General features: G+C 43.7%; 1 protein-coding gene across 1 annotated transcript in view; it reads left to right on the top strand.

Annotated features, from left to right (window-relative positions):
* The window catches only part of LOC311149977 (von Willebrand factor A domain-containing protein 5B1-like), a gene marked incomplete at both ends in the record, with an annotated part of 49,005 nt that continues 21,273 nt past the window's right edge, over positions 1 to 27,732 (top strand). The window contains 7 exons of the mRNA XM_084187197.1: positions 1 to 401; positions 4,143 to 4,297; positions 5,734 to 5,865; positions 7,670 to 7,794; positions 13,150 to 13,326; positions 17,748 to 17,858; positions 18,386 to 18,588. Coding sequence (XP_084043323.1) covers positions 1 to 401; positions 4,143 to 4,297; positions 5,734 to 5,865; positions 7,670 to 7,794; positions 13,150 to 13,326; positions 17,748 to 17,858; positions 18,386 to 18,588 — 1,304 coding nt within the window. The remainder of the gene's footprint in view (positions 402 to 4,142; positions 4,298 to 5,733; positions 5,866 to 7,669; positions 7,795 to 13,149; positions 13,327 to 17,747; positions 17,859 to 18,385; positions 18,589 to 27,732) is intronic.

Genomic DNA, 27,732 nt, shown 5'->3' with positions numbered 1-27,732 from the left:
ATGGTCATTTGTGTGACAATGACAATTGGATATGGCAAGACAGCCCAAACAGAGACCAGGCTAGTGGTTTTGGTTCCAAATACGTATCTAGAATATAGTCCAGTCAATAATGATAATATTGCTCTGAAAAATACAAAACATTACCATTTATGTGAGTTGTTCTGCTATGCTATTCCAGGACATATAGTGCTGGACGAGGACTTGGAGAGGACGGTGTTGGTAGTGAATCTGGGAGTCATCCCCCCTCTGGAGACGGTCAACGTGCTGGTCAGCACCTCCTCTGAGCTGCCCACCCTGCCGGATGGGGGCATCCGTGTCAAGTCACCTTCCGTGTGCACCCCGAGGGTCCAGAGGACCATCAACGAGGAGCAGGGACTCTCCCCTAACTTCCAGAACAGAACGTAAGAATGCAATGACAGTGTCATCATCAAAACCACAACTGAATGTCAACGCTGTCTTATAGTAAATATAAAAAATATATAGTGCCATTTTGATCTTTAAAGGAAACTTGATCTTTTGGCCCTTTATCTACTTTTCGAGAGTCAGATGAACTAGTGGATACCATTTTTATGTCTCTGTGTCCAGGAAGAAGGAAGGTAGAGTTAGTTTCACAAGCCAATGCTAACTAGCGTTAGCACAAGTTTCATTTGGCTCACGGAACTACCAACACTATCCTAAATAATGTTTACATACAGTTTACCCACTTCATACAGTGGGGAAAAAAAGTATTTAGTCAGCCACCAATTGTGCAAGTTCTCCCACTTAAAAAGATGAGAGAGGCCTGTAATTTTCATCATAGGTACACGTCAACTATGACAGACAAAATGAGAAAAAGAAATCCAGAAAATCACATTGTAGGATTTTTAATGAATTTATTTGCAAATTATGGTGGAAAATAAGTATTTGGTCACCTACAAACAAGCAAGATTTCTGGCTCTCACAGACCTGTAACTTATTCTTTAAGGGGCTCCTCTGTCCTCCACTCGTTACCTGTATTAATGGCACCTGTTTGAACTTGTTATCAGTATAAAAGACACCTGTCCACAACCTCAAACAGTCACACTCCAAACTCCACTATGGCCAAGACCAAAGAGCTGTCAAAGGACACCAGAAACAAAATTGTAGACCTGCACCAGGCTGGGAAGACTGAATCTGCATTAGGTAAGCAGCTTGGTTTGAAGAAATCAACTGTGGGAGCAATTATTAGGAAATGGAAGACATACAAGACCACTGATAATCTCCCTCGATCTGGGGCTCCACGCAAGATCTCACCCCATGGGGTCAAAATGATCACAAGAACGGTGAGCAAAAATCCCAGAACCTAGTGAATGACCTGCAGAGAGCTGGGACCAAAGTAACAAAGCCTACCATCAGTAACACACTACGCCGCCAGGGACTCAAATCCTGCAGTGCCAGACATGTCCCCCTGCTTAAGCCAGTACATGTCCAGGCCCGTCTGAAGTTTGCTAGAGTGCATTTGGATGAGCCAGAAGAGGGTTGGGAGAATGTCATATGGTCAGATGAAACCAAAATAGAACGTTTTGGTAAAAACTCAACTCGTCGTGTTTGGAGGACAAAGAATGCTGAGTTAAATCCAAATAACACCATACCTACTGTGAAGCATGGGGGTGGAAACATCATGCTTTGGGGCTGTTTTTCTGCAAAGGGACCAGGACGACTGATCCGTGTAAAGGAAAGAATGAATGGGGCCATGTATCGTGAGATTTTGAGTGAAAACCTCCTTCCATCAGCAAGGGCATTGAAGATGAAACGTGGCTGGGTCTTTCAGCATGACAATGATCCCAAACACACCGCCCGGGCAACGAAGGAGTGGCTTCGTAAGAAGCATTTCAAGGTCCTGGAGTGGCCTAGCCAGTCTCCAGATCTCAACCCCATAGAACATCTTTGGAGGGAGTTGAAAGTCCGTGTTGCCCAGCGACAGCCCCAAGACATCACTGCTCTAGAGGAGATCTGCATGGAGGAATGGGCCAAAATACCAGCAACAGTGTGTGAAAACCTTGTGAAGACTTACAGAAAACGTTTGACCTGTGTCATTGCCAACAAAGGGTATATAACAAAGTATTGAGAAACTTTTGTTATTGACCAAATACTTATTTTCCACCATAATTTGCAAATAAATTCATAAAAAATCCTACAATGTGATTTTCTGGATTTCTTTTTCTCATTTTGTCTGTCATAGTTGACGTGTACCTATGATGAAAATTACAGGCCTCTCTCATCTTTTTATGTGGGAGAACTTGCACAATTGGTGGCTGACTAAATACTTTTTTCCCCACTGTATGTATACAGTACCAGTCAAAAGTTTGGACACACCTACTCATTCCAGGGTTTTTCTTTATGTTTACTATTTTTTACATTTTAGAATAATAGTGAAGACATCAAAACTATGAAATAATACATATGGAATCATGTAGTAACCAAAAAAGTGTAAAACAAATCAAAATATATTTTATATTTGAGATTCTTCAAAGTAGCCACCCTTTGCCTTGATGACAGCTTTGCACACTCTTGGCATTCTCCCAACCAAATGCATGAGGTAGTCACCTGGAATGTATTTCAATTAACAGGTGTGCCTTGTTAAAAGTTAATTTGTGGAATTTCTTTCCTTCTTAATGCGTTATGCCAATCAGTTGTGTTGTGACAAGATAGCCCTATTTGGTAAAAGACCAAGTCCATATTATGGCAAGAACAGCTCAAATAATCAAAGAGAAACGACAGTCCATCATTACTTTAAGACATGAAGGTCAGTCAATCCGGAAAATGTCAAGAACTTTGAACGTTTCTTCAAGTGCAGTCGCAAAAACCACCGCTGTGTCTTTGTGAGACGCGGTGTGGGTGAATGGATGATCTCCGCATGTGTAGTTCCCACCATGAAGCATGGAGGAGGAGGTGTGATGGTGTGGGGGTGCTTTGCTGGTGACACTGTCAGTGATTTATTTAGAATTCAAGGCACACTTAACCAGCATGGCTACCACAGCATTCTGCAGTAATACGCCATCCCATCTGGTTTGGGCTTAGTGGGACAATCATTTGTTTTTCAACAGGACAATGACCCAACACACCTCCAGGCTGTGTAAGGGCTATTTCACCAAGAAGGAGAGTGATGGAGTGCTGCATCAGATGACCTGGCCTCCACAATCCCCCAACCTCAACCCAATTGAGATGGTTTGGGATGAGTTGGACCACAGAGTGAAGGAAAAGCAGCCAACAAATGCTCAGCATTTGTGGGAACTCATTCAAGACTGTTGGAAAAGCATTCCAGGTGAAGCTGGTTGAGAGAATGCCAAGAGTGTGCAAAGCTGTCATCAAGGCAAAGGGTGGCTACTTTGAAGAATCTCAAATATAAAATACATGATTCCATATGTGTTATTTCTTAGTTTTGTTGTCTTCACTATTATTCTGCAATGTAGAAAATAGTAAAAATAAAGAAAAACGTTGGTGTCCAAACTTTTGACTGGTACTGTATACTCTATTCTTGTCAAGGCTCATCCTATATAACTACTGCTGAACATACATTTGCTATTCATATACTGTCTATACACAACACCATAAACATATACTGACATTGCTCGTTCTAATATTTCTAGATTTCTTAATTCCTTTCTTTATATTTTGGGGATTTGTGTTTATTGTTTTGTATTGTATTGTTAGTTATTACTGCATGTTGGAGCTAGGAACATAAGCATTCTGCTACACCTGTGATAACATCTGCAAAATATGTATACGCGACCAATAACATTTGATTTGATTTGAACTTCCTTTATACTGGACACAGAGAGTTCATCTGACTCTGGGGAAGTAGATAAAGGGCCTCATTGCCAAAATCCGGAAGTATCCCTTTAACTGTGAACTTAGAGGTTAAATTATTTCTCATGTTCTAGACAGAGAGAGAGCCGACTGGTGGACAAGACATGAATTCACTGACTATGATTTTGTATTGTGGTAGTCCCCTGTAGCTCAGTTGGTAGAGCATGGGCGCTTGCAACGCCAGGGTTGTGGGTTCGTTTCCCACGGGGGGCCAGTATGAAAATGTATGCACTCACTAACTGTAAGTCGCTCTGGATAAGAGCATCTGCTAAATGACTAAAATGTAAATGTAAAAATGTAGTATTTTTGCACAGGAGGGATAGGCATAATTGTGCCCTGGGTCCACATGAACAGACTCCCATAACTCCCCAGTTGTGCATGGGCCTGCTACTGGAGGAGGAGGCCATCAACTCCATCGACTATGAGTTTAGCTTCCAGCTGGAGATCAGAGCCCCCTATCTCCTCGCAGGTCAGAGACACAACACACAACCATCTACACATTGCGGTTTATTTGTAGAATAATAAATGCAATTTATATTGCTGACCAACAGTGACTTGCATGCCGATATAGATATCCTTCCACTATGAGTAAAAAGCTACCTCCACACACAAACAGGATTTATTTGAGGATTTTTGTGATACACTACATGACCAAAAGTATGTGGACACCTGCTCGTCGAACATCTCGTTCCAAAATCATGGGCATTAATATAGAGTTGGTCCCCCCTTTGCTGCTATAACAGCCTCCACTCTTCTTGGAAGGCTTTCCACTTGATGTTGGAATATTGCTGTGGGGACTTGCTTCCATTCAGCCACAAGAGCATTAGTGAGGTCGGGCACTGATGTTGGGCGATTAGGCCTGGCTCGCAGTCGGAAATTAATCCCAAAGGTGTTTGATTGGGTTGCGGTCAGGGCTCTGTGCAGGCCAGTCAAGATCTTCCACACCGATCTCGACAAACGATTTTTGTATGGACCTCGCTTTGTGCACAGGTGCATTGTCATGCTGAAACACGAAAGGGCCTTCCCCAAACTGTTGCCACAAAATTGGAAGCACAGAATCATCTAGAATGTCATTGTATGCTGAAGCGTTAAGATTTCCCTTCACTGGAACTAAGGGGCCTAGCCCGAACCATGAAAAACAGCCCCAGACCATTATTTCTCCTCCATCAAACTTTACAGTTGGCACTATGCATTCGGGCAGGTAGCATTCTCCTGGCATCTGCCAATCCCAGTGATTCACCACTCCAGAGAACGCGTTTCCACTGCTCCAGAGTCCAATGGCAGCGTTCTTTACACCACTTCAGCCGACGCTTGGCATTGCGCATGGTGATCTTATGCTTGTGTGCGGCTGCTCGGCCATGTAAAACCATTTCATGAAGCTCCCGACAAACAGTTCTTGTGCTGACGTTGCTTCCAGAGGCAGTTTGGAACTTGGTAGTGAGTGTTGCAAACAAGGACAGACGATTTTTACGTGCTTCAGCACTCGGCAGTCCCGTTCTGTGAGCTTGTGTGGCCTATCACTTCGCGGCTGAGCCGTTGTTGCTCCTAGAGGTTTCCACTTCACAGTAACAGCACTTACAGTTGACCGGGGCAGCTCTAGCAGGGCAGAAATTTGACTAACTGACTTGTTGGAAAGGTCCTATGACGGTGCCACGTTGAAAGTCACTGAGCTCTTCAGTAAGGCCATTCTACTGCCAATGTTTGTTTATGGAGATTGCATGGCTTTGTGCTCGATTTTATACACGTCAGCAACGGGTGTGGCTGAAATAGTCAAATCCACTAATTTGAAGGGTGTCCACATACTTTTGTATATAGTGTATGTCTTTGTCAATCACAGTGGATGCCACTGTTTATTCTACACTGTAGATTCTACACTGTAGATGCTTTAGAGGTGTTTTTGTGCAGGTGTGGAGAGCCCCTCTCATGCGATCCGGGCCGACGCAGACCCCCTGGCCCGCTCAGCCACCAGCGTTGTCATCACCCTGGCTGACAAATACACCTATGACTGCCCTGTGGAGATCCTCATCTACCCCAGCGGTGGGTACTGCACTTTAGTAGACACACCACCCACCACTCAGCTTGGCAGGCACTACGATTACAAACTCCTCTTCAAAATACAGTATCACATACCCAGAATAGACTAGTGTTGACCTTTCCTCTGTGTTAAATCATAAACTATCTGCGGCAAACCATTCATTTAGCTAAGCCCTGTTATTTATATGAGGACAGTTAATCAGATCACATGGGGGGGGTGAATCATCAGCCTCTCTCTCTCTCTGCATATCTGTTCACCCTCAGGCTCTCCCCTCCATCCACCCTCCACCTTGTACAAATGTATGAGCTGTCCTCGGGCTTACCCAGCCACCCACTCTCACTCTCTCTCTCTCTCTCTCTCTCTCTCTCTCTCTCTCTCTCTCTCTCTCTCTCTCTCTCTCTCTCTCTCTCTCTCCCTCTCTCTCTCTCACTCTATCACTCTCTGTCTCCCTCCCTTTCTCTCTCGCTCTCTCTTTCTCTCCCCCCTCTCGTTCTCTTTCGCTGTCTATCTATCCTCTCCTGGTTGTCTTGACCTCTGCATGGACCAGTTGTCTCCTAGAGGCAGTAATGAGTCCCCAGATTGCTTATTCAATAGGTGCTAAGAGATGGCTTTGTCTACAAACAGACCTGGGGCCAGTTGCTCGCTGTGCAATTCAATTCAGCCCACTGTGGTGCTGGGGTTTCAATCTCATCAAGGAGATTGCTGAGCTCAACCAAATGGATGGCTATGGCAATAGAGAGATGGATGGAGTGCTTGCCGGTTTTTCCTCAGTATTTGTACAGCAAAATTAACTTGAATGATTATGAAAAGAGATTGTCAGTTTTAAAAGAAAACGTCATTGATTTAGTAAATGGTCAATAAATGGTCAATAAAAACAGCTTGCTGTAAAGTTCACTGCAGAGAGATGTTTTGAGAGATGCCTGTGGAGAGCAGAATATGAGCAGGAAATAACAGTAGTGGTACTGTCATTTTGACTCCGGCATCATTACAACTTGGAAACAAAATCCAAGACGGACTTCTGTGACAGAAAAAATATGTACTGTATCTAGCCACTTCTGCCTTTTCTCTGTATTAATATTGCATTGTGCGTTTGGGCCCTATCAGTGTCATGGCTCATACTGAAACATGGCTCTCCCTCCCATCCCGGAGGACCCGAGCCCTAGGACCATGCCTCAGGACTACCTGGCCTGATGACTCCTTGCTGTCCCCAGTCGACCTGGTCATGCTGCTACTCCAGTTTCCACTCTTCTGCCTGCGGCTATGGAACCCTGACCTGTTCACCGGACGTGCTACCTTGTCCCAGACCTGCTGTTTTCAACTCTCTCTCTCTACCGCACCTGCTATTTCAACCTCTAAATGTCCGGCTATGAAAAGCCAAGTGACATTTACTCCTGATGTACTGACCTGATGCAACCTCTACAACCACTGTGATTATTATTTGACCCTGCTGGTCATCTATGAACGTTTGAACATCTTGGAGAAAAATCTGGCCTTAATGGCCATGTACTGTTATAATCTCCACCCGGCACAGCCAGAAGGGGACTGGCCACCCCTCAGAGCCTGGTTCCTCTCTAGGTTTCTTCCTAGGTTTCTGCCTTTCTAGGGAGTTTTCCTAGCCACCGTGCTTCTACATCTGCATTGCTTGCTGTTTGGGGTTTTAGGCTGGGTTTCTGTATAGCACTTTGTGACATCTGCTGATGTAAAATGGGCTTTATAAATAACATTTGATTGATTGATTGATTGATTGTTGTCTAGGCGATACTGTATCCCATAAGTCTAATGGCCACAATCTCCTCTTCTGTCTAGATCCTCATCTGCCACATGTGCTGATTGAGGATGGAGACATGACACTGGGGGAGTACGATGATCACCTCGCAGGGAAGAGTGACTTCATCAAGGCCACCAAGAAGGACTCCAGCAATGAAAAGAAAGTGAGTGCTGCATCAGATCTGATGTGCGTCTTACACAGCAGCCTTAATGAGAGACACAGAAACAGCTGTCTAAAAGGACTTTTAGATTAAACAGGCTTTGTAAAATGGCAAGATGCTGCTTATAATTAAAGAAGAAAAGCAGCTACTCTTCCTGGGGTCCAAACACATTAAGGCACTTACAGTGGGGAAAAAAAGTATTTAGTCAGCCACCAATTGTGCATGTTCTCCCACTTAAAAATATGAGAGAGGCCTGTAATTTTAATCATAGGTACACGTCAACTATGACAGACAAATTGAGATTTTTTTTCTCCAGAAAATCACATTGTAGGATTTTTAATGAATTTATTTACAAATTATGGTGGAAAATAAGTATTTGGTCACCTACAAACAAGCAAGATTTCTGGCTCTCACAGACCTGTAACTTATTCTTTAAGAGGCTCCTCTGTCCTCCACTCGTTACCTGTATTAATGGCACCTGTTTGAACTTGTTATCAGTATAAAAGACACCTGTCCACAACCTCATACAGTCACACTCCAAACTCCACTATGGCCAAGACCAAAGAGCTGTCAAAGGACACCAGAAACAAAATTGTAGACCTGCACCAGGCTGGGAAGACTGAATATGCAATAGGTAAGCAGCTTGGTTTGAAGAAATCAACTGTGGGAGCAATTATTAGGAAATGGAAGACACAAGACCACTGATAATCTCCCTCGATCTGGGGCTCCACGCAAGATCTCACCCCGTGGGGTCAAAATGATCACAAGAACGGTGAGCAAAAATCCCAGAACCACACGGGGGGACCTAGTGAATGACCTGCATAACACATACATTTTTCTAGCTGCAGACTATGATTGATAATGTCAAAAGCCACATTGAAGTCTAACAAGACAGCTCCCACAAACTTTTTATCATCTATTTCTCTCAGCCAATCATCAGTCATTTGTGTTAGTACTGTGCTTGTTGAATGTCCTTCCCTATAAGCATGCTGAAAGTCTGTTGTCAATTTGTTTGCTGTAAAATAGCATTGTATCTGGTCAAACACAGTTTTTTCCAAAAGTTTACTAAGGGTTGGTAACAGGCCGATTTGTCGGCTATTTGAGCTTTACTATTCTAGCGGAATGACTATTGCTTCCCTCCAAGCCTGAGGGCACACACTTTCTAGTAGGCTCAGATTGAAGATATGGCAAATAGGAGGGGCAACATCGTCCGTTATTATCCTCAATAATTTTCCATCCAAGTTGTCAGACCCTGGTGGCTTGTCATTGTTGATAGACAACAATAATATTTTCACCTCCTCCACACTCACTTTACGGAATTCAAAATTACAATGCTTGTCTTTCATAATTTAGTCAGTTGTACTTGGAGGTGTAGTGTCAGTATTTTGTTGCTGGCATGTCATGCCTAAGTTTGCTAACCCCAAAAAAGTCTATTTTAATTCCAGGTTGTAAGGCAACAAAATAGGAAAAATGCCAAGGGGGTTGAATACTTTCGCAAGCCACTGTATTATCCAGATACTGACTGTTAGCACTTGGTGGTCTATAGCAGCTTCCCACAAGAATGGGCCTTAGGTGAGGCAGATCAATCTGTAGCCAAATTGGGCTCCCGAGTGGCGCAGCGGTCTAAGGCACTGCATCTCAGTGCTTGAGGCGTCACTACAGACCCCCTGGTTAGATTCCAGGCTGTATCACAACCGGCCGTGTTTGGGAGTCCCATAGGGTGGCGCACAATTAGTCCAGCGTCGTCTGGGTTTGGCCGGTGTAAGCCGTCATTGTAAATAATAATTTGTTCTTAACTGACTTAAAAAGCATTTAACATGAGACAGCAACACCGCCCCCATTGGCTTTTCTGTAGATGTTATAGCCATGTATTGCTACCACTGTGTCATCAAAGGTATTATTTAAGTGAGTTTCAGAGATAGTCAGAATATGAATGTCATCTGTTACTAGCAAGTTATTGATTTCATGAACCTTATTTCTTATGCTACATATGTTATTGTGGGCTATTTTTAGCACTTTTCTGGGATGCTTGATTGTTTTTATTGCTTTACTGGGATGCTTGACAATGTTATTTATGTTTGAGCTGATAGTGCAGAGTGTGCTGCACACAATGGACTTCCTACTAGGGCACAGCGCCTCAGTGCTAACAGTATAACTCTGGTTCATAGGCACATGATTACTGCATACAATAGCTGTAGGATCAACAGAGAAATTCAGGGCAGTTAGAGGGACATACATTAAGTTACTTACAGTGAGGGAAAAAAGTAATGGTAGATTTATTTGAACAGTGAGAGACAGAATAACAACAAAAAAGTCCAGAAGAACGCACGTCAAAAAATGTATGAATTGATTTGCATTTTAATGAGGGAAATAAGTATTTGACCCCTCTGCAAAACATGACTTAGTACTTGGTGGCAAAACCCTTGGTACTTGGTGGCAATCACAGCGGTTAGTCATTTCTTGTAGTTGGCCACCAGGTTTGCACACATCTCAGGAGGGATTTTGTTCCACTCCAAGTCATTAAGGTTTCGAGGCTGACGTTTGGCACTTCGAACCTTCAGCTCCCTCCACAGATTTTCTAAGGGATTAAGGTCTGGAGACTGGCTAGGCCACTCCAGGACCTTAATGTGCTTCTTCTTGAGCCACTCCTTTGTTGCCTTGGCTGTGTGTTTTGGGTCATTGTCATTCTGGAATACCCATCCACGACCCATTTTCAATGCCCTGGCTGAGGGAAGGAGGTTCTCACCCAAGATTTGACGGTACATGGCCCCGTCCATCGTCCCTTTGATGCGGTTAAGTTGTCCTGTCCCCTTAGCAGAAAAACACCCCCAAAGCATAATGTTTCCACCTCCATGTTTGACGGTGGGGATGGTGTTCTTGGGGTCATAGGCAGCATTCCCCCTCCTCCAAACACGGCGAGTTGAGTTGATGCCAAAGAGCTCGATTTTGGTCTCATCTGACCACAACACTTTCACCCAGTTCTCCTCTGAATCATTCAGATGTTCATTGGCAAACTTCAGACGGCCCTGTATATGTGCTTTCTTGAGCAGGGGGACCTTGTGGGCGCTGCAGGATTTCAGTCCTTCACGGCGTAGCGTGTTACCAATTGTTTTCTTGGTGACTATGGTCCCAGCTGCCTTGAGATCATTGACATCATCCTCCCGTGTAGTTCTGGGCTGATTCCTCACTGTTCTCATGATCATTGCAACTCCACGAGGTGAGATCTTGCATGGAGCCCCAGGCCGAGGGAGATTGACAGTTATTTTGTATTTCTTCCATTTGCGAATAATCGCACCAACTGTTGTCACCTTCTCACCAAGCTGCTTGGAGATGGTCTTGTAGCCCATTCCAGCCTTGTGTAGGTCTACAATCTTGTCCCTGACATCCTTGGAGAGCTCTTTGGTCTTGGCCATGGTAGAGAGTTTGGAATCTGATTGATTGATTGCTTCTGTGGACAGGTGTCTTTTATACAGGTAACAAACTGAGATTAGGAACACTCCCTTTAAGAGTGTGCTCCTAATCTCAGCTCATTACCTGTACAAAAGACACCTGGGAGCCTGAAATCTTTCTGATTGAGAGGGGGTCAAATACTTATTTCCCTCATTAAAATGCAAATCAATTTATAACATTTTTGACATGCGTTTTTCTGGATTTTTGTTGTTGTTATTCTGTCTCTCACTGTTCAAATAAACCTACCATTAAAATTATAGACTGATCATTTCTTTGTCAGTGGGCAAACGTACAAAATCAGCAGGGGAGCTAGTCCTGTGTAGCTCAGAGCATGGCGTTTGCAACACCAGGGTTGTGGGTTCGTTTCCCACGGGGGACCAATATAAAAAATTAAATAAATGCACTCACTAACTGTAAGTCGCTCTGGATAAGAGCGTCTGCTAAATGACTAAAATGTAAAAAATGGGATCAAATACTTTTTTCCCTCACTCATTGTCTCTGCCAACACCCCTGGGACAATGTACATTTGCAGCAGCACCACGACAACTCAGTGGCACAATGACAGGGATTATCTGAGCTGGGCTTGGGTCATTGATAAGTCATTGTCTCAACGCAGCCTTGAAATGTGTGGACAGTCCAGGAGCCAAGATGATTTGGATGGACTCCGTCATTCCTGTAGAGCATCTTCTGTTTCCAGAAAGTGCCAAAGTTATCTATGAAAGTGATTCCAACAGAGCTACAGTAATCTTTTAGCCAGGTGTGTAATGCCAGTAGCCTGCTGAATCTTTCACACCCGCAGCCCAACGATGGAAATAATTGGCCACTTTTTGGAATCTTTCAGAATCAGTTCTTTAAAATCAAATTTCAGAAGTTCCGAGCTAGCCCTCCTAATGTCGTTTGACCCCACATGGACTACGACAGCGTCAGCTTCCGGCATCTGTCGTAGAACGGTTGGAAGCAGCCTTGTAATGTCCTGTACTCATGCTCCAGGATAGCACAGGGTTTTTCCCCTCACACCTTTTGCAAGTTTTGTGTGATTCGGGACACCTTTTTTTGGGCCAGTATTAATAGTATTTTACAATATGCCTGTGTCCATTATTATTACATAAAAGTGTTTGATTTATTTCCACCAATCTGGAATTATTTTAAAACCACATATGATACACATTGGAGCTACAGTATGTTATTTAAATGGTGAGTTTATCGTTTTATTTGAGGTGAAATCATGTGTCAATACAGATTGTACCTTATTCTCCACATGTCAGAATGGCACTACAGTGGTAGACACAATTACATCCTTAAGTGACCAGTAGACCTCAATGGGAGGGAGAGAGAGAACACTTAGCCCTGTGATAAAAAGGGGTTACTATGGAAACCATGAAAGGTCCTCAGCCTTCTGCTTGGATCTACCTGCAAGAACACATGCACCAGTTGATGGAGTGCCCTTTCTTTCTGAAATCATTTGGGTCTCTTAAAAAAAAAAAATCCCAACTGTGATTTCCTTGAATTATGAAATATTTTACTTAAAGAAGCATAGCTGAAATTCAGCTTTTCAAAAACCTTCCGCATGGAGAATATTTAACTGTTAGATCTATGTATCTAATGCATCTTCGCATGAAGGAATCAGCTGTGTAGTAGTTTATGGGAACACTGTTTTGTGTAGAACTGGCTATTTTTTAAATGCTGATCTTATCGGATGTAAGATAACTATTTATATATTGTTAAAGAATGCATGTACAAAGTTATTCCTGAATGTGAATATGGCTCTCATTCAAAGCTTGTATGATGTGATTTTGATTTAATTATCTTTATTTCACCATTGTCTTACTGTATCCTCTGACCATGTGTAGACTATATCTCAAGCACTTCTCTCACCATGTTATCCTCTGGTCATGTGGCCATACATAGGTGGATATAATTCGTAAGCGTCTCCACAAGGACATCCTCCACAACCCTGTGGTCATGCTCAACTTCTGCCCAGACCTCAAGTCCATGACCTCTGACCTGAGGAAGGTGCATGGAGAGTTCATCTTCCTCATTGACCGCAGTGGGAGCATGAGCGGGGTCAACATCAGCCGTGTCAAGGTACTGTACGAGACTTCATAATAACCCATACATAACACATTCATAGGTAATGCATATAGTAAGCATAATTAATTAAATTAGAAACTTGTTAATTCAGGACAACTAAAGTAAAGAAAAATAAATTAATGATAAAGGAATGATGTAGTATACTAATTAGGTCTCTAAACTGCGGTTATACACAAATGTTGTGCTATTAATGACTCAACGACTCACTGCTCATAGAAAGCAGTCTTTACACAGATGGAGTGAAGCCTGATTGGGACAGGCTGAGTGATGTTTGAGTAACCTCTCTTGGTCTATGATGCACTTCGTGGCAGTGTGACTCAGACAGCTTCGGGATGGGCCTCCTCTTCCTCTGACACTCTCTGACACCCCAAAGTCTGGCTTAAAGGCTGGTTAAACCATTGCTCATCAGTTTCTTTGATGTGCCAGAAACTCCCTCAAAATGCCAGGCCCCAATTTGATACCACTTCTGACTGAATATAAGGAGAAAGAGAGATTTTATGACACTGAGAAATTAAACATCCCCAAAATGCCAGACATCTATTTGTTACCACCTCTTAACATAAGGAGGGAAAAAGAGGAGGAGATTATGTCGTTTCTGTAAACTATTTGTCATATCAACACAAAAGTTACAGGACTTACTTTCTTTTCAGTCATAGATCAATTAAACAGTCACTTTGAAATGGTATTAAACAGGTTGGAACCGTTTCAGGGAACAGAACCGAAAACTGAAAAATAATTTTTGGAGGAACGGAACCAGAACCGGAACAAAGGTGATCTCTAGTGTTCCGGAACATAACCGCTATTGTCAAATCTAGAGAATCATTTTATTTTCAGTTCCAAAAATATAACTAATGTCTAGTATATAATTATGTAATTTGGTGAAGTTATAATGCTAGTGATAGCCTGAACACATTCCAATTCACGTCATGTCATGATGTTTCAGCGCTTCAAGCCAAGCCCCCTCCATGTCCACCCCTCTCTCTCGCTCTCTCCCCACCTGTGAAATTTCAGTCTCATCTCGTGCCAGGACCAATCAAACATGTAAACAACGATCTTACCCGTTCCACAGCAAGCTGCTCTATCTGCACTAATTGGGGGAGTAAATGAATGAGCTAAATGTAAAAACAATAGTGAAAAGGAACTATATGAACCATTACCTTTTTTTGTTTTTCGAACCGGTTCAGAACTTTATTCTCTGGTCGGAACACCAGAATGGAACAAAAACATTTGGGGTTCTGCTCGGAACGGAACAACTGGAAAATAATTTTGGTTCTAACTCCTGGTATTGAATACACAATGTGGTGTGACATCCATATTTCAGCAAAACATGAAATGACTGGTTTTTATTGAGCGTTCTCTTTATAATAATACACTGGCCCCTCACACAGAGAAAATTATAACTACAAAGACGCTAAGAGTTAAGATGGCGGCGCTGATGAGGGCACGCGTCTTGCCGATTCCTGCACAACTTTGCAAAGCCGGCGAAGAAGAAGAGGACAGAAAGGGGGAATCCAACTGGGCTGAAAAGACAGGCTACACAGCCTCCTCTTCCTAGTATCCTGATGGCTAATGTCCAATCACTGGAAAATAAACTTTGTGAACTCAGAGCAAGGCTTCAATTGCAGAGGGACATCAGGGAATGCTTTGTCTTTGTTTTTACAGAGACATGGCTTACGGACAATTCACTCGACTCAGCTATTCAACAAGACGGCTTTTCCATTTTCCGTATGGATCGTACGGCGGCTTCTGATAAGAGTAGGGGGAGGTGTATGCTTCCTCATCAACAATTCCTGGTGTACCAAAGTTTTAAAAACCTTGAGCTCCTGTTCACTATATGCTACATATGCCAATATATATGCCACTATATGCCCAGATAATTTACTTGTGTTCTTATCACAGCTGTGTACATGCCGCCATAAGCAAACATCAAGGCGGCTCTCAGCGAACCGTACAAGAACATTAGCCAGCAAGAATCCTATCACCCAGATGCAGTCTTTATTATCATGGGAGATTTTAACTAACCAAGCATCACCAACATCTATCCTGCCCTACGAGAGGAAACAATGTGCTAGACCATGTGTACACAAACATCCGTGACGTGTATAAAGTCATCTACCACCCAGGGTCCTCTCCAAATACTACCACTGCACCATCGAGAGCGTCCTGACCAGTTGCATCATGGGAATTGCTCTGTCCACAACCGCAAGGCCCTCCAGTGGGTGGTGAACATCACTGGGGCCGTGTTCCCACCATCCAGAACATCTACTTGAAACGGTGCATGAGGAAGTCCTGCAGCATCATCAAGGACCACAGCCACGAGCTGTTCACTCCCTTACCATCGGGCAGACGGTATCGGAGCATGAGGTCTGATTCCAAAAGGTTTCTAACTACTAGCCATCACGTTGCTGAAGACTTGAACTGGACTGACCACCTGCACCTACTCTCCGCACCTTAGCACACATTCAATCAATCACTAACGCACACACTCACACCGACTTCCACACACACACACGCAGACACACACACATACAGTGCCTTCGGAAAATATTCAGACCCCTTGACTTTTTCCACATTTTGTTACGTTACGGCCTTATTCTAAAATTGATTAAATTGTTTTTTTCCCCCCTCATCAATCTACACACAATACCCCATAATGACAAAGCAAAAATTTAGCACGTTTATAAACAAAGAAATATGGAAATATGACATTTACATAAGTATTCAGACCCTTTACTCAGTACTTTGTTGAAGCACTTTTGGCAACGACTACAGCCTTGAGTCTTCTTGGGTATGACCCTACAAGCTTGGCACACCAGTATTTGGGGAGTTTCTCCCATTCTTTTCTGCAGATCCTCTCAAGCTTTGTCAGGTTGGATGGGGAGCATTGTTGCACAGTTATTTTCAGGTCTCTCCAAAGATGTTCGATCGGGTTCAAGGACATTCAGAGACTTGTCCCGAAGCCACTCCTGCATTGTCTTGGCTGTGTGCTTAGGGTTGTTGTCCTGTTGGAAGGTGAACCTTCGTCCCAGTCTGAGGTCCTGAGCGCTCTGGAGCAGGTTTTCATCAAGGATCTCTCTGTACTTTGCTCCGTTCATCTTTCCCTCGATCCTGACTAGTCTCGCAGTCCCTGCCGCTGAAAAACATCCCCACAGCATATACTGCCACCACCATGCTTCACCGTAGGGATGGTGCCAGGTTTCCTCCAGATGTGATGCTTGGCATTCAGGCCAAAGAGTTCAATCTTGGTTTCATCAGTCCAGAGAATCTTGTTTCTCATGGTCTGAGAGTCTTTAGGTGCCTTTTGGCAAACTCCAAGCAGGCTGTCATGTGCCTTTTACTGAGGAGTGGCTTCCGTCTGGCCAGTCTACAATAAAGGCCTGTTTGGTGGAGTGCTGCAGAGATGGTTGTCCTTCTGGAAGGTACTCCCATTTCCACAGAGGAACTCTAGAGCTCTGTCAGAGTGACCATCGGGTTCTTGGTCACCTCAATGACCAAGGCCCTTCTCCCCCGATTGCTCAGTTTGGCCGGGTGGCCAGCTATAGGAAGAGTCTTGGTGGTTCCAAACAGCTTCCATTTAAGAATGATGGAGGGCACTGTGTTCTTGGGGACGTTCAATGCTGCATAAATTTTTTGGTACCCTTCCCCAGATCTGTGCTTCGACACAATTCTGTCTCGGAGCTCTACGGACAATTTTTGCTGTGACATGCACTGTCAACTTTGGGACCTTTTATAGACAGTTGTGTGCCTTTCCAAATCATGTCCAATCAATTGAATTTACCACAGGTGGACTCCAATCAAGTTGTAGAAACATCTCAAGGATGATAAGTGGAAACAGGTTGCACCTGAGCTCAATTCCGAGTCTGAATACTTATGTAAATAAGGTATTTTATTTTTATTTTTTTTATACATTTGCTAAAATTTCTAAAAACCTGTTTTTGCTTTGTCATTATGGGGTATTGTGTGTAGATTGCTGAGGATGATTATTTTTGTAATCCATTTTAGAATAAGGCTGTAATGTAACAACATTTGGAAAAAGTCAAGGGGTCCGAATACTTTCCGAAGGCACTGTATATATTCATGCTACACACACATCACAACTGCTGCTTTCAACTTTAAACAATTTATAGTAACTAGCCCAATGCCAGAGAAGACTGTGTTAGAGGAGCTGTAATCTGGTCATACTGCTGCAGCCGAAAATGTTTTAACGGTTTTCCTCATAAAGGTAAAGAAGAACAGTTGCTGCCAGGTGAACAAGGTTGGTTGTTAGACAATGTCTTCAAAATAGATGCCAGGTCTGCCTGTCTTGTTTCTTTTCTTTTTCTCTTTATGCTCTCTTCCTCTCTCGTTCCCTCGTTTTTCATTCTGCCCTTCTACCTCTTGACCTTGTGTTTTTATCACATCTGTTCTGTTCCCAGGATGCCATGGTGGTGATTCTGAAGAGTCTTGTGCCTGCCAGCCTCTTCAACATCATCGGCTTCGGCTCCACATTCAAAACACTGTTTACTACCAGTCAGAGCTATGATGAGGTATGATGCCGGCAGGACATGTAGTGTTTCTGCTTTCAGGTCAATATTATTTAACTGAATGTCAGTGATAAAATCTCTATTAGTAAATACTTCATCTTGCGTGCCAGATTTGACAACTACAGGTAATCAAAGTATGAGTCAGAGACACGCTTGTCTATTGAGAGATCACTTTTTTGGTCAATTGCACACAAGATCCAACTGAAATTTGACTTCCACTTTTAACCCAACCCCTCCGAAAGACACACATACATTTTTGTTTTGGGGAGAGGTGCAGGGGGCTGCCACGCAGGGCGCTCGGTGAGCTGTTGTTGTGGGGTGTTAAGTGCCTTGCTCAAGGGCACAACGGCAGGCAATGGCATCTAGAATCTGATACCAGCAACCCTCTGGTTGCCAGCTCACTTCCCAACACATTTTTCTAGTCAGACTCAGGATTCGAACTGGCAACCCTCCGGTTGCTGGCTAGCATCTATAACATTTAGGCTATTAAATGCTACTATGCCTTTTCTCTTGCTTTATCAATTTCTCAGGAAACAGTAACTATGGCTTGTGAGTACATCAGGAAGATCCGAGCTGACATGGGCGGCACCAACATCCTGGCACCGCTCAAATGGATCCTGAGGCAGCCGATGCACGCAGGTCATCCTCGCATGCTCTTCCTGCTCACGGACGGGGCCGTCAACAATACAGGGAAGGTCATCGAGCTGGTCCGCAGCCATGCCCGCTACACAAGGTAAACACACCATCAACATATACCTGTCTTTCACTACCTCTTCTTACAGGCTCTGGGGGAATCAATCAGTACGCAAACCCAGCATCCCTTACCATGGTGTGAAGTGGTTTATAGGTATTGTTACATTGCTGTTCATTATGCTCTAGCAGGAGGCTTCTAATCTAAACCCATTACAAAGTGCCCCATTTGATACCACATGTGAATCAGACTTCCTCGGGCACCGCTTTAAGAGTTAGATGGGAATTTGAATCAAGGGCCTCCCGAGTGGCACGGTGGTCTAACTAGCTGTGCCATTAGAGATCCTGGTTCGAGTCCAGGCTCTGTCGCAGCCGGCCCATGGGGCGGTGCACAATTGGCCCAGCGTCGTCCAGGGTAGGGGAGGGTTTGGCCGGCAGGGATGTTTTTGTCCCATCGTGCACTAGCGACTCCTGTGGTGGGCCGGGCACGCTGACTTGGTCGCCAGGTGTACAGTGTTTCCTCCGACACATTGGTGCGGGTGGCTTCCGGGTTAAGCGGGCAGTGCGGCTCGGTTGGGTTGTGTTTCGGAGGACGCACGACTCTCGACCTTTGCCTCTCCCGTGTCCGTACGGGAGTTGCAGCGATGGGACAAGACTAGGGGTGTAACGATCCATCTACTACATCGATGTATCGATTTATATTCCTATGATCCAACTACATCGATCTGTGCTCGGCGAGTTGGCCTTTTGGACAACATATATCAATCTAACATCGTTTTAAAATGTAATACATCGATTGTATCGATACTAGGAAATAACCCATTGGATTTAAGCACGTCAGACTTTATATGGATGTTTTTTCTTAGCACTTTTAATGATAAAGGCTTTAAACATTACTCGATTCAGTCTGCCTATCCGTGACGTCATCGCCCCGCGCCAGCAGCGGCGCAAAGGCGCAAAGACAACAAAACATAGCATGGCGGACGACAGAGGAGAAGCCGACGAGCGAGAAATTATCTAGGAAACTTCACCTGCACTGTCCAGTATCCAGGTATTTATTTCAGTCACACTGGTTGAATTTTTGGCTAAAAGGTTACTGAATCGATTTCAAGTCACTGAATCGTTTCGGATCGTATCGTTCTAAATGAACCAATATCGTCCTTGAATCGTATCGACAACCACGAATCGTGATACAAATCGAATCGTTGTTAAAACGAATCGTTACACCCCTAGACAAGACTGTAACTACCAATTGGATACCACGAAAAAGGGGGTAAAATACCAACAAAAAAAAGGAATTGGACACAAGAACAACAGCAGCACAACGCTAACTAGCACAGTAGTCATATTAAATCTGATGGGGCTTGCTAATGCATGCAACCTCTTGTTTATGCTTAGTATGCACAAGGCAAATAAACAACAAACCATTCAGACATGTAATCAAGGCTAGGGAATTGGAGTGGGCTGTATTGCAAAACCTTCCCAGCTAGCACATTTGGTTCCTTGGAAGTTTTTGGTTTTACATTGGTTGTGGGAACGAAGCCATACGTTTCCTGACCGGTATGTTCTGAGAACAGAAGTGAAAATGTCACCTTTTCTGGGAACATACATTTCTAGATTGCAGGGAGGTTCCGAAAATGTTTTACTCTGGTTCTGAGAAAAAAAATTCTGGGAGGTTTTATTAATGCTCTGAGAAATTATAGGTTATTAGGAGGTTTTTTAAATAACTTCCTTAAAACTTTCACTGAATATTTCAATAAGACTTTTAATAACACTGCTAGCTTATTTTGGCTTAGCACAGATAGGACACATGGACATTTATTTCTATGTCAGAAAGCTATGAGGTGGATAATGGTACCCCCCCAGGGAAGTGTCATTAGTCCTTGGTTGTTCTCCATTATGATTGACAATGTATTCTCTCAGGTGAGACCAGATATTGGGAGGTCATTGTTTGCGGATGATGGAGCGCTGTGGAAGAGAGGGAGAAATATTACCCATACAGCCAGAAGAGTTCAATAAGCGATTAGTGAAGAAGAGCAGTGGTCCCTCAGGTGGGACTTCACGTTTTCAGTTGAGAAACCACAGACTGTGTTTTTTTCTAGAAGGAAGGTTGGGGAGGAAATATACTTGAAGTTGTATGGAAGGAATCTGGAGAGGGTGGGAGGGTTTAGGTTCCTGGGGGTCTGGTTTGACACTCGAATGACATGGGCGGAGCATAGTTGTCAAAGGAAAGACAATATTGAATGTGATGCGTTGCTTGTCAGGAATGGAGTGGGGGGCAGATAGAATGGCATTGAAAATGATATATATAGCGCTGTTAAGGTCATCAATGGATTATGGAAGCATACAGTGGCTTGTAAAAGTATTCACCCCCCTTGGCATTTTCCATATGTTGTTGCCTTACAACCTGGAATGAAAATTGATTTTTTGGGGGGGTTTGTATCATTTCATTTACACAACATGCCTACCACTTTGAAGATGCTAAATATTTTTTCTTGTGAAACAAACAAGAAATAAGACAAAAAACAGAAAGCTTGAGAGTGCATAACTATTCACCCCCCAAAGTCAATACTTTGTAGCGCCACCTTTTGCAGCAATTACAGCTGCAAGTCTCTTGGGGTATGTCTCTATAAGCTTGGCACATCTAGCCACTGGGATTTTTGCCCATTCTTCAAGGCAAAACTGCTCCGGCTCCTTCAAGTTGGATGGGTTCCGCTGGTGTACAGCAATCTTTAAGTCATACCACAAATTCTCAATTGGATTGAGGTCTGGGCTTTGACTAGGCCATTCCAAGACATTTAAATGTTTCCCCTTAAACCACTCGAGTGTTGCTTTAGCAGTATGCTTAGGGTCATTGTCCTGCTGGAAGGTGAACCTCCGTCCCAGTCTCAAATCTCTGGAAGACTGAAACAGGTTTCCCTCAAGAATTTCCCTGTATTTAGCACCATCCATCATTCCTTCAATTCTGACCAGTTTCCCAGTCCCTGCCAATGAAAAACATCCCCACAGCATGATGCTGCCACCACCATGCTTCACTGTGAGGATAGTGTTCTCGGGGTGATGAGAGGTGTTGGGTTTGCGCCAGACATAGCGTTTTCCTTGATGGCCAAAAAGCTCAATTTTAGTCTCATCTGACCAGAGTACCTTCTTCCATATGTTTGGGGAGTCTCCCACATGCCTTTTGGCAAACACCAATGTTTGCTTATTTTTTTCTTTAAGCGATGGCTTTTTTCTGGCCACTCTTCCGTAAAGCCAATCTCTGTGGAGTGTTCGGCTTAAAGTGGCCCAATGGACAGATACTCCAATCTCCGCTGTGGAGCTTTGCAGCTCCTTCAGGGTTATCTTTGGTGTCTTTGTTGCCTCTCTGATGAATGCCCTCCTTGCCTGGTCCGTGAGTTTTGGTGGGTGGCCCTCTCTTGGCAGATTTGTTGTGGTGCCATATTCTTTCCATTTTATAATAATGGATTTAATGGTGCTCCGTGGGATGTTCAAAGTTTCTGATATTTTTTATAACCCAACCCTGATCTGTACTTCTCCACAACTTTGTCCCTGACCTGTTTGGAGAGCTCCTTGGTCTTCATGGTGCCGCTTGCTTGGTGGTGTTGCAGACTCTGGGGCCTTTCAGAACAGGTGTATATATACTGAGATCATGTGACACTTAGATTGTACACAGGTGGACTTTATTTAACTAATTATGTGACTTCTGAAGGTAATTGGTTGCACCAGATCTTATTTAGGGGCTTCATAGCAAGGGGGGTGAATACATATGCACGCACCACTTTTCCGTTATTTATTCTTTAGAATTTTTTGAAACAAGTAATTTTTTTCATTTCATAAATGTGGACTATTTTGAGTAAGTCCATTACATGAAACCCAAATAAAAATCAATTTAAATTACAGGTTGTAATGCAACAAAATAGGAAAAACGGCAAGGGGGATGAATACTTTTGCAAGACACTGTATGGATCAGCAGCTCAGACATCTTTAAAAAAGCTAGATGTTATCCAGGCCCAAGCCCTAACAATATGTTGTGGAGCACTCAGGACCTCCCCAGTGGCAGTGATGCAGGTAGAGTTGGGAGAGATGCCGTTAAAGTTAAGAAGACAACAGCTAGAGATAACATATTGGGTAAATCTACAAGGACATAAGGTTACACATCCTACAAGAAAGGTGCTCCTAGAGTGCTGGGAACATGAACAAAATCTGAATATAAGCTTTGGGCGAGAGAGATGGGGTTGTTTGGGAGGGAGTTTAGCACCTCTGTGGTTCGTCCTGCTTTCCCACCTTGGTTTCTCCCTCAACCAGTGATAGATCTAGGGTTGCTTGAGAGGGTAAGAGATGTTGAGGAAGGAGTAGATTCAGTTGTAAGTGAACATTTAAGAACACAATACTTTCTTGAATATATTCACAGATGGATCTAAGGACCCTAAAACAGGGAGGACAGGAGCAGCTTTTAGTGTTCCTGAGTTTAAGGTGGCAGTGACGAAAAGAGCAACATATCTTTTATCTGTTTACACAATGGAGTTGTTAGCCATACTATCGGCTGCAGAGTGAGTGGAGGAGGTGAGGTCAGACAGGGTAGTCATCTGCTCTGACTCCAGTGCAGCACTGATGAGCTTAAATTCATGTGTGTCTCCGAGCAGACAGGATGTATTGTATGAAGTTTTGCAGTGTTTGTATAGGGTGAAACAGATGGGGGTATTTGTGATGTTCCTCTGGGGAATGAGGAAGTGGATATTATTGCCAAGCAGGCTCTTAAACAGCCTAATGTTGAGATGGAATTGTCAATCAGTAAAGCAGAAGCCAAGGGATTAATAAGAACAGTGATTAAAAACAAGTGGCAAGAGTTGTGGAACAGGGAGAGTAAGGGAAGACACCTGTATATGATCCAGGAAAAGGTGGGGGCAGGGAGGTCCTCAGGTTGAGAGAGAAGGGAGGAAAGTGAAGTGTAGTCACAAGGCTGAGACTGGGACACACAAGGCTAAATAGTACATTGAAAGTGGTGGGGAAACATCCGACTGGGAGGTGTGATCATTGTCAGGAGGAGATGGAGACAGTGGAACATGTTCTATTTCAGTGCCAGAAATATGTGAGCGAAAGGGAGCGATTGTTATTAGATTTGAGTAGTAATGGGGTTGAAGAGCCAGGATTAAGTGAACTGTTGGGGAAATCTTCAGGGGATGTGTAGTATTTAATTATGTATTTCGTTTCCTTAGGGAGACGAGATTATTCTGTAGGATTTAGACCTTCACTTTCTCTGGTCCACACTCCAGTCCAGTTGGTGGCGGTAATGCACCTTAAAGTTGGTTGCCAACCGCCATATAAATCCACAGAAGAAGAAGAAGAAGAAGAGTTTTGTTGATGCTGAGAACGGAATGTATATGTTTTTAAATAACATTCTTAGAACGTTCTCTCAACATTACAAAAGTTTTCTTGTGGTTTTTATGGATAGTTTTCTTAAAGTTCTCGGTACAACTGACCCTTCGCTAAGCCCCTCCCAAGAATGTGTGGCAACCAATCGCAGTGCTCCAATGGATAACAACTGTCGTTGAGTCCTACACCTCGGACAAGCTCAAGTTTAAAACATATGAAAGCCAGTGATGGCAATGGAAAAACTAAGAGTCTTTTTCAAAAAAATACATTGTTTAAATGGTTAAATAATTTAACAGTGCACCAGGGTTACTTGCTACTGTGATTCCTGAAATGCAGGGCCTGTTGCAGGAGTATTTTTATAATCTGAAAATGTACACTACCAGTCAAAAGTTTTAGAACACCTACTCATTCAAGGGTTTTTCTTTATTTTTACTATTTTCTAAATTGTAGAATAATAATGAATCAAATCAAATCAAATCAAATTTTATTGGCCACATGCGCCGAATACAACAGGTGCAGACATTACAGTGAAATGTTTACTTACAGCCCTTAACCAACAGTGCATTTATTTTTAACAAAAAAGTAAAAATAAAACAACAACAAAAAAAGTGTTGAGAAAAAAAGAGCAGAAGTAAAATAAAATAACAGTAGGGAGGCTATATATACAGGGGGGTACCGGTGCAGAGTCAATGTGCGGGGGCACCGGCTAGTTGAGGTAGTTGAAGTAATATGTACAGTGGGGGAAAAAAGTATTTAGTCAGCCACCAATTGTGCAAGTTCTCCCACTTAAAAAGATGAGAGAGGCCTGTAATTTTCATCATAGGTACACGTCAACTATGACAGACAAATTGAGGAAAAAAAATCCAGAAAATCACATTGTAGGATTTTTAATGAATTTATTTGCAAATTATGGTGGAAAATAAGTTTTTGGTCACCTACAAACAAGCAAGATTTCTGGCTCTCACAGACCTGTAACTTCTTCTTTAAGAGGCTCCTCTGTCCTCCACTCGTTACCTGTATTAATGGCACCTGTTTGAACTTGTTATCAGTATAAAAGACACCTGTCCACAACCTCAAACAGTCACACTCCAAACTCCACTATGGCCAAGACCAAAGAACTGTCAAAGGACACCAGAAACAAAATTGTAGACCTGCACCAGGCTGGGAAGACTGAATCTGCAATAGGTAAGCAGCTTGGTTTGAAGAAATCAACTGTGGGAGCAATTATTAGGAAATGGAAGACATACAAGACCACTGATAATCTCCCTCGATCTGGGGCTCCACGCAAGATCTCACCCCGTGGGGTCAAAATGATCACAAGAACGGTGAGCAAAAATCCCAGAACCACACGGGGGGACCTAGTGAATGACCTGCAGAGAGCTGGGACCAAAGTAACAAAGCCTACCATCAGTAACACACTACGCCGCCAGGGACTCAAATCCTGCAGTGCCAGACTTGTCCCCCTGCTTAAGCCAGTACATGTCCAGGCCCGTCTGAAGTTTGCTAGAGTGCATTTGGATGATCCAGAAGAGGATTGGGAGAATGTCATATGGTCAGATGAAACCAAAATAGAACTTTTTGGTAAAAACTCAACTCATCGTGTTTGGAGGACAAAGAATGCTGAGTTGCATCCAAAGAACACCATACCTACTGTGAAGCATGGGGGTAGAAACATCATGCTTTGGGGCTGTTTTTCTGCAAAGGGACCAGGACGACTGATCCGTGTAAAGGAAAGAATGAATGGGGCCATGTATCGTGAGATTTTGAGTGAAAACCTCCTTCCATCAGCAAGGGCATTGAAGATGAAACGTGGCTGGGTCTTTCAGCATGACAATGATCCCAAACACACCGCCCGGGCAATGAAGGAGTGGCTTCGTAAGAAGCATTTCATGGTCCTGGAGTGGCCTAGCCAGTCTCCAGATCTCAACCCCATAGAAAATCTTTGGAGGGAGTTGAAAGTCTGTGTTGCCCAGCGACAGCCCCAAAACATCACTGCTCTAGAAGAGATCTGCATGGAGGAATGGGCCAAAATACCAGCAACAGTGTGTGAAAACCTTGTGAAGACTTACAGAAAACGTTTGACCTGTGTCATTGCCAACAAAGGGTATATAACAAAGTATTGAGAAACTTTTGTTATTGACCAAATACTTATTTTCCACCATAATTTGCAAATAAATTCATAAAAAATCCTACAATGTGATTTTCTGGATTTTTTTTCTCATTTTGTCTGTCATAGTTGACGTGTACCTATGATGAAAATTACAGGCCTCTCTCATCTTTTTAAGTGGGAGAACTTGCACAATTGGTGGCTGACTAAATACTTTTTTTCCCCACTGTACATGTGGGTAGAGTTAAAGTGACTATGCATAAATAATTAACAGAGTAGCAGCAGCGTAAAAGGATGGGGTGGGGGGGCAGTGCAAATAGTCCGGGTAGCCATGATTAGCTGTTCAGGAGTCTTATGGCTTGGGGGTAGAAGCTGTTGAGAAGTCTTTTGGACCTAGACTTGGCACTCCGGTACCGCTTGCCGTGCGGTAGCAGAGAGAACAGTCTATGACTAGGGTGGCTGGAGTCTTTGACAATTTTGAGGGCCTTCCTCTGACACCACCTGGTATAGAGGTCCTGGATGGCAGGAAGCTTGGCCCCAGTGATGTACTGGGCCGTACGCACTACCCTCTGTAGTGCCTTGCGGTCGGAGGCCAAGCAGTTGCCATACCAGGCGGTGATGCAACCAGTCAGGATGCTCTCGATGGTGCAGCTGTAGAATTTTTTGAGGATCTGAGGACCCATGCCAAATCTTTTCAGTCTCCTGAGGGGGAATAGGCTTTGTCGTGCCCTCTTCACGACTGTCTTGGTGTGTTTGGACCATGATAGTTTGTTGGTGATGTGGACACCAAGGAACTTGAAGCTCTCAACCTGTTCCACTACAGCCCCGTCGATGAGAATGGGGGCGTGCTCAGTCCTCTTTTTTTTCCTGTAGTCCACAATCATCTCCTTTGTCTTGGTCACGTTGAGGGAGAGGTTGTTGTCCTGGCACCACACGGCCAGGTCTCTGACCTCCTCCCTATAGGCTGTCTCATCGTTGTCGGTGATCAGGCCTACCACTGTTGTGTCGTCGGCAAACTTAATGATGGTGTTGGAGTCGTGCCTGGCCATGCAGTCATGGGTGAACAGGGAGTACAGGAGGGGACTGAGCACGCACCCCTGAGGGGCCCCCGTGTTGAGGATCAGTGTGGCAGATGTGTTGTTACCTACCCTTACCACCTGGGGGCGGCCCGTCAGGAAGTCCAGGATCCAGTTGCAGAGGGAGGTGTTTAGTCCCAGGATCCTTAGCTTAGTGATGAGCTTTGAGGGCACGATGGTGTTGAATGCTGAGCTGTAGTCAATGAATAGCATTCTCACGTAGGTGTTCCTCTTGTCCAGGTGGGAAAGGGCAGTGTGGAGTGCAATAGAGATTGCATCATCTGTGGATCTGTTGGGGCGGTATGCAAATTGGAGTGGGTCTAGGGTTTCTGGGATAATGCTGTTGATGTGAGCCATGACCAGCCTTTCAAAGCACTTCATGGCTACAGATGTCAGTACTACGGGTCGGTAGTCATTTAGGCAGGTTATCGTAGAGTCCTTGGGCACGGGGACTATGGTGGTCAAAACTATGAAATAACACATATGGAATCATGTAGTAATATATTTTATATTTAAGATTCTTCAAATAGCCACCCTTTGCTTTGATGACAGCTTTGCACACTCTTGGCATTCTCTCAACCAGCTTCACCTGGAATGCTTTTCCAACAGTCTTGAAGGAGTTCCCACATAT

The sequence above is a fragment of the Coregonus lavaretus genome, assembly GCF_964263955.1.
Source record: "Coregonus lavaretus genome assembly, chromosome: 22".
Taxonomy (NCBI): Eukaryota; Metazoa; Chordata; class Actinopteri; order Salmoniformes; family Salmonidae; genus Coregonus; species Coregonus lavaretus.
This window is presented reverse-complemented; position numbering and strand designations above follow the sequence as displayed.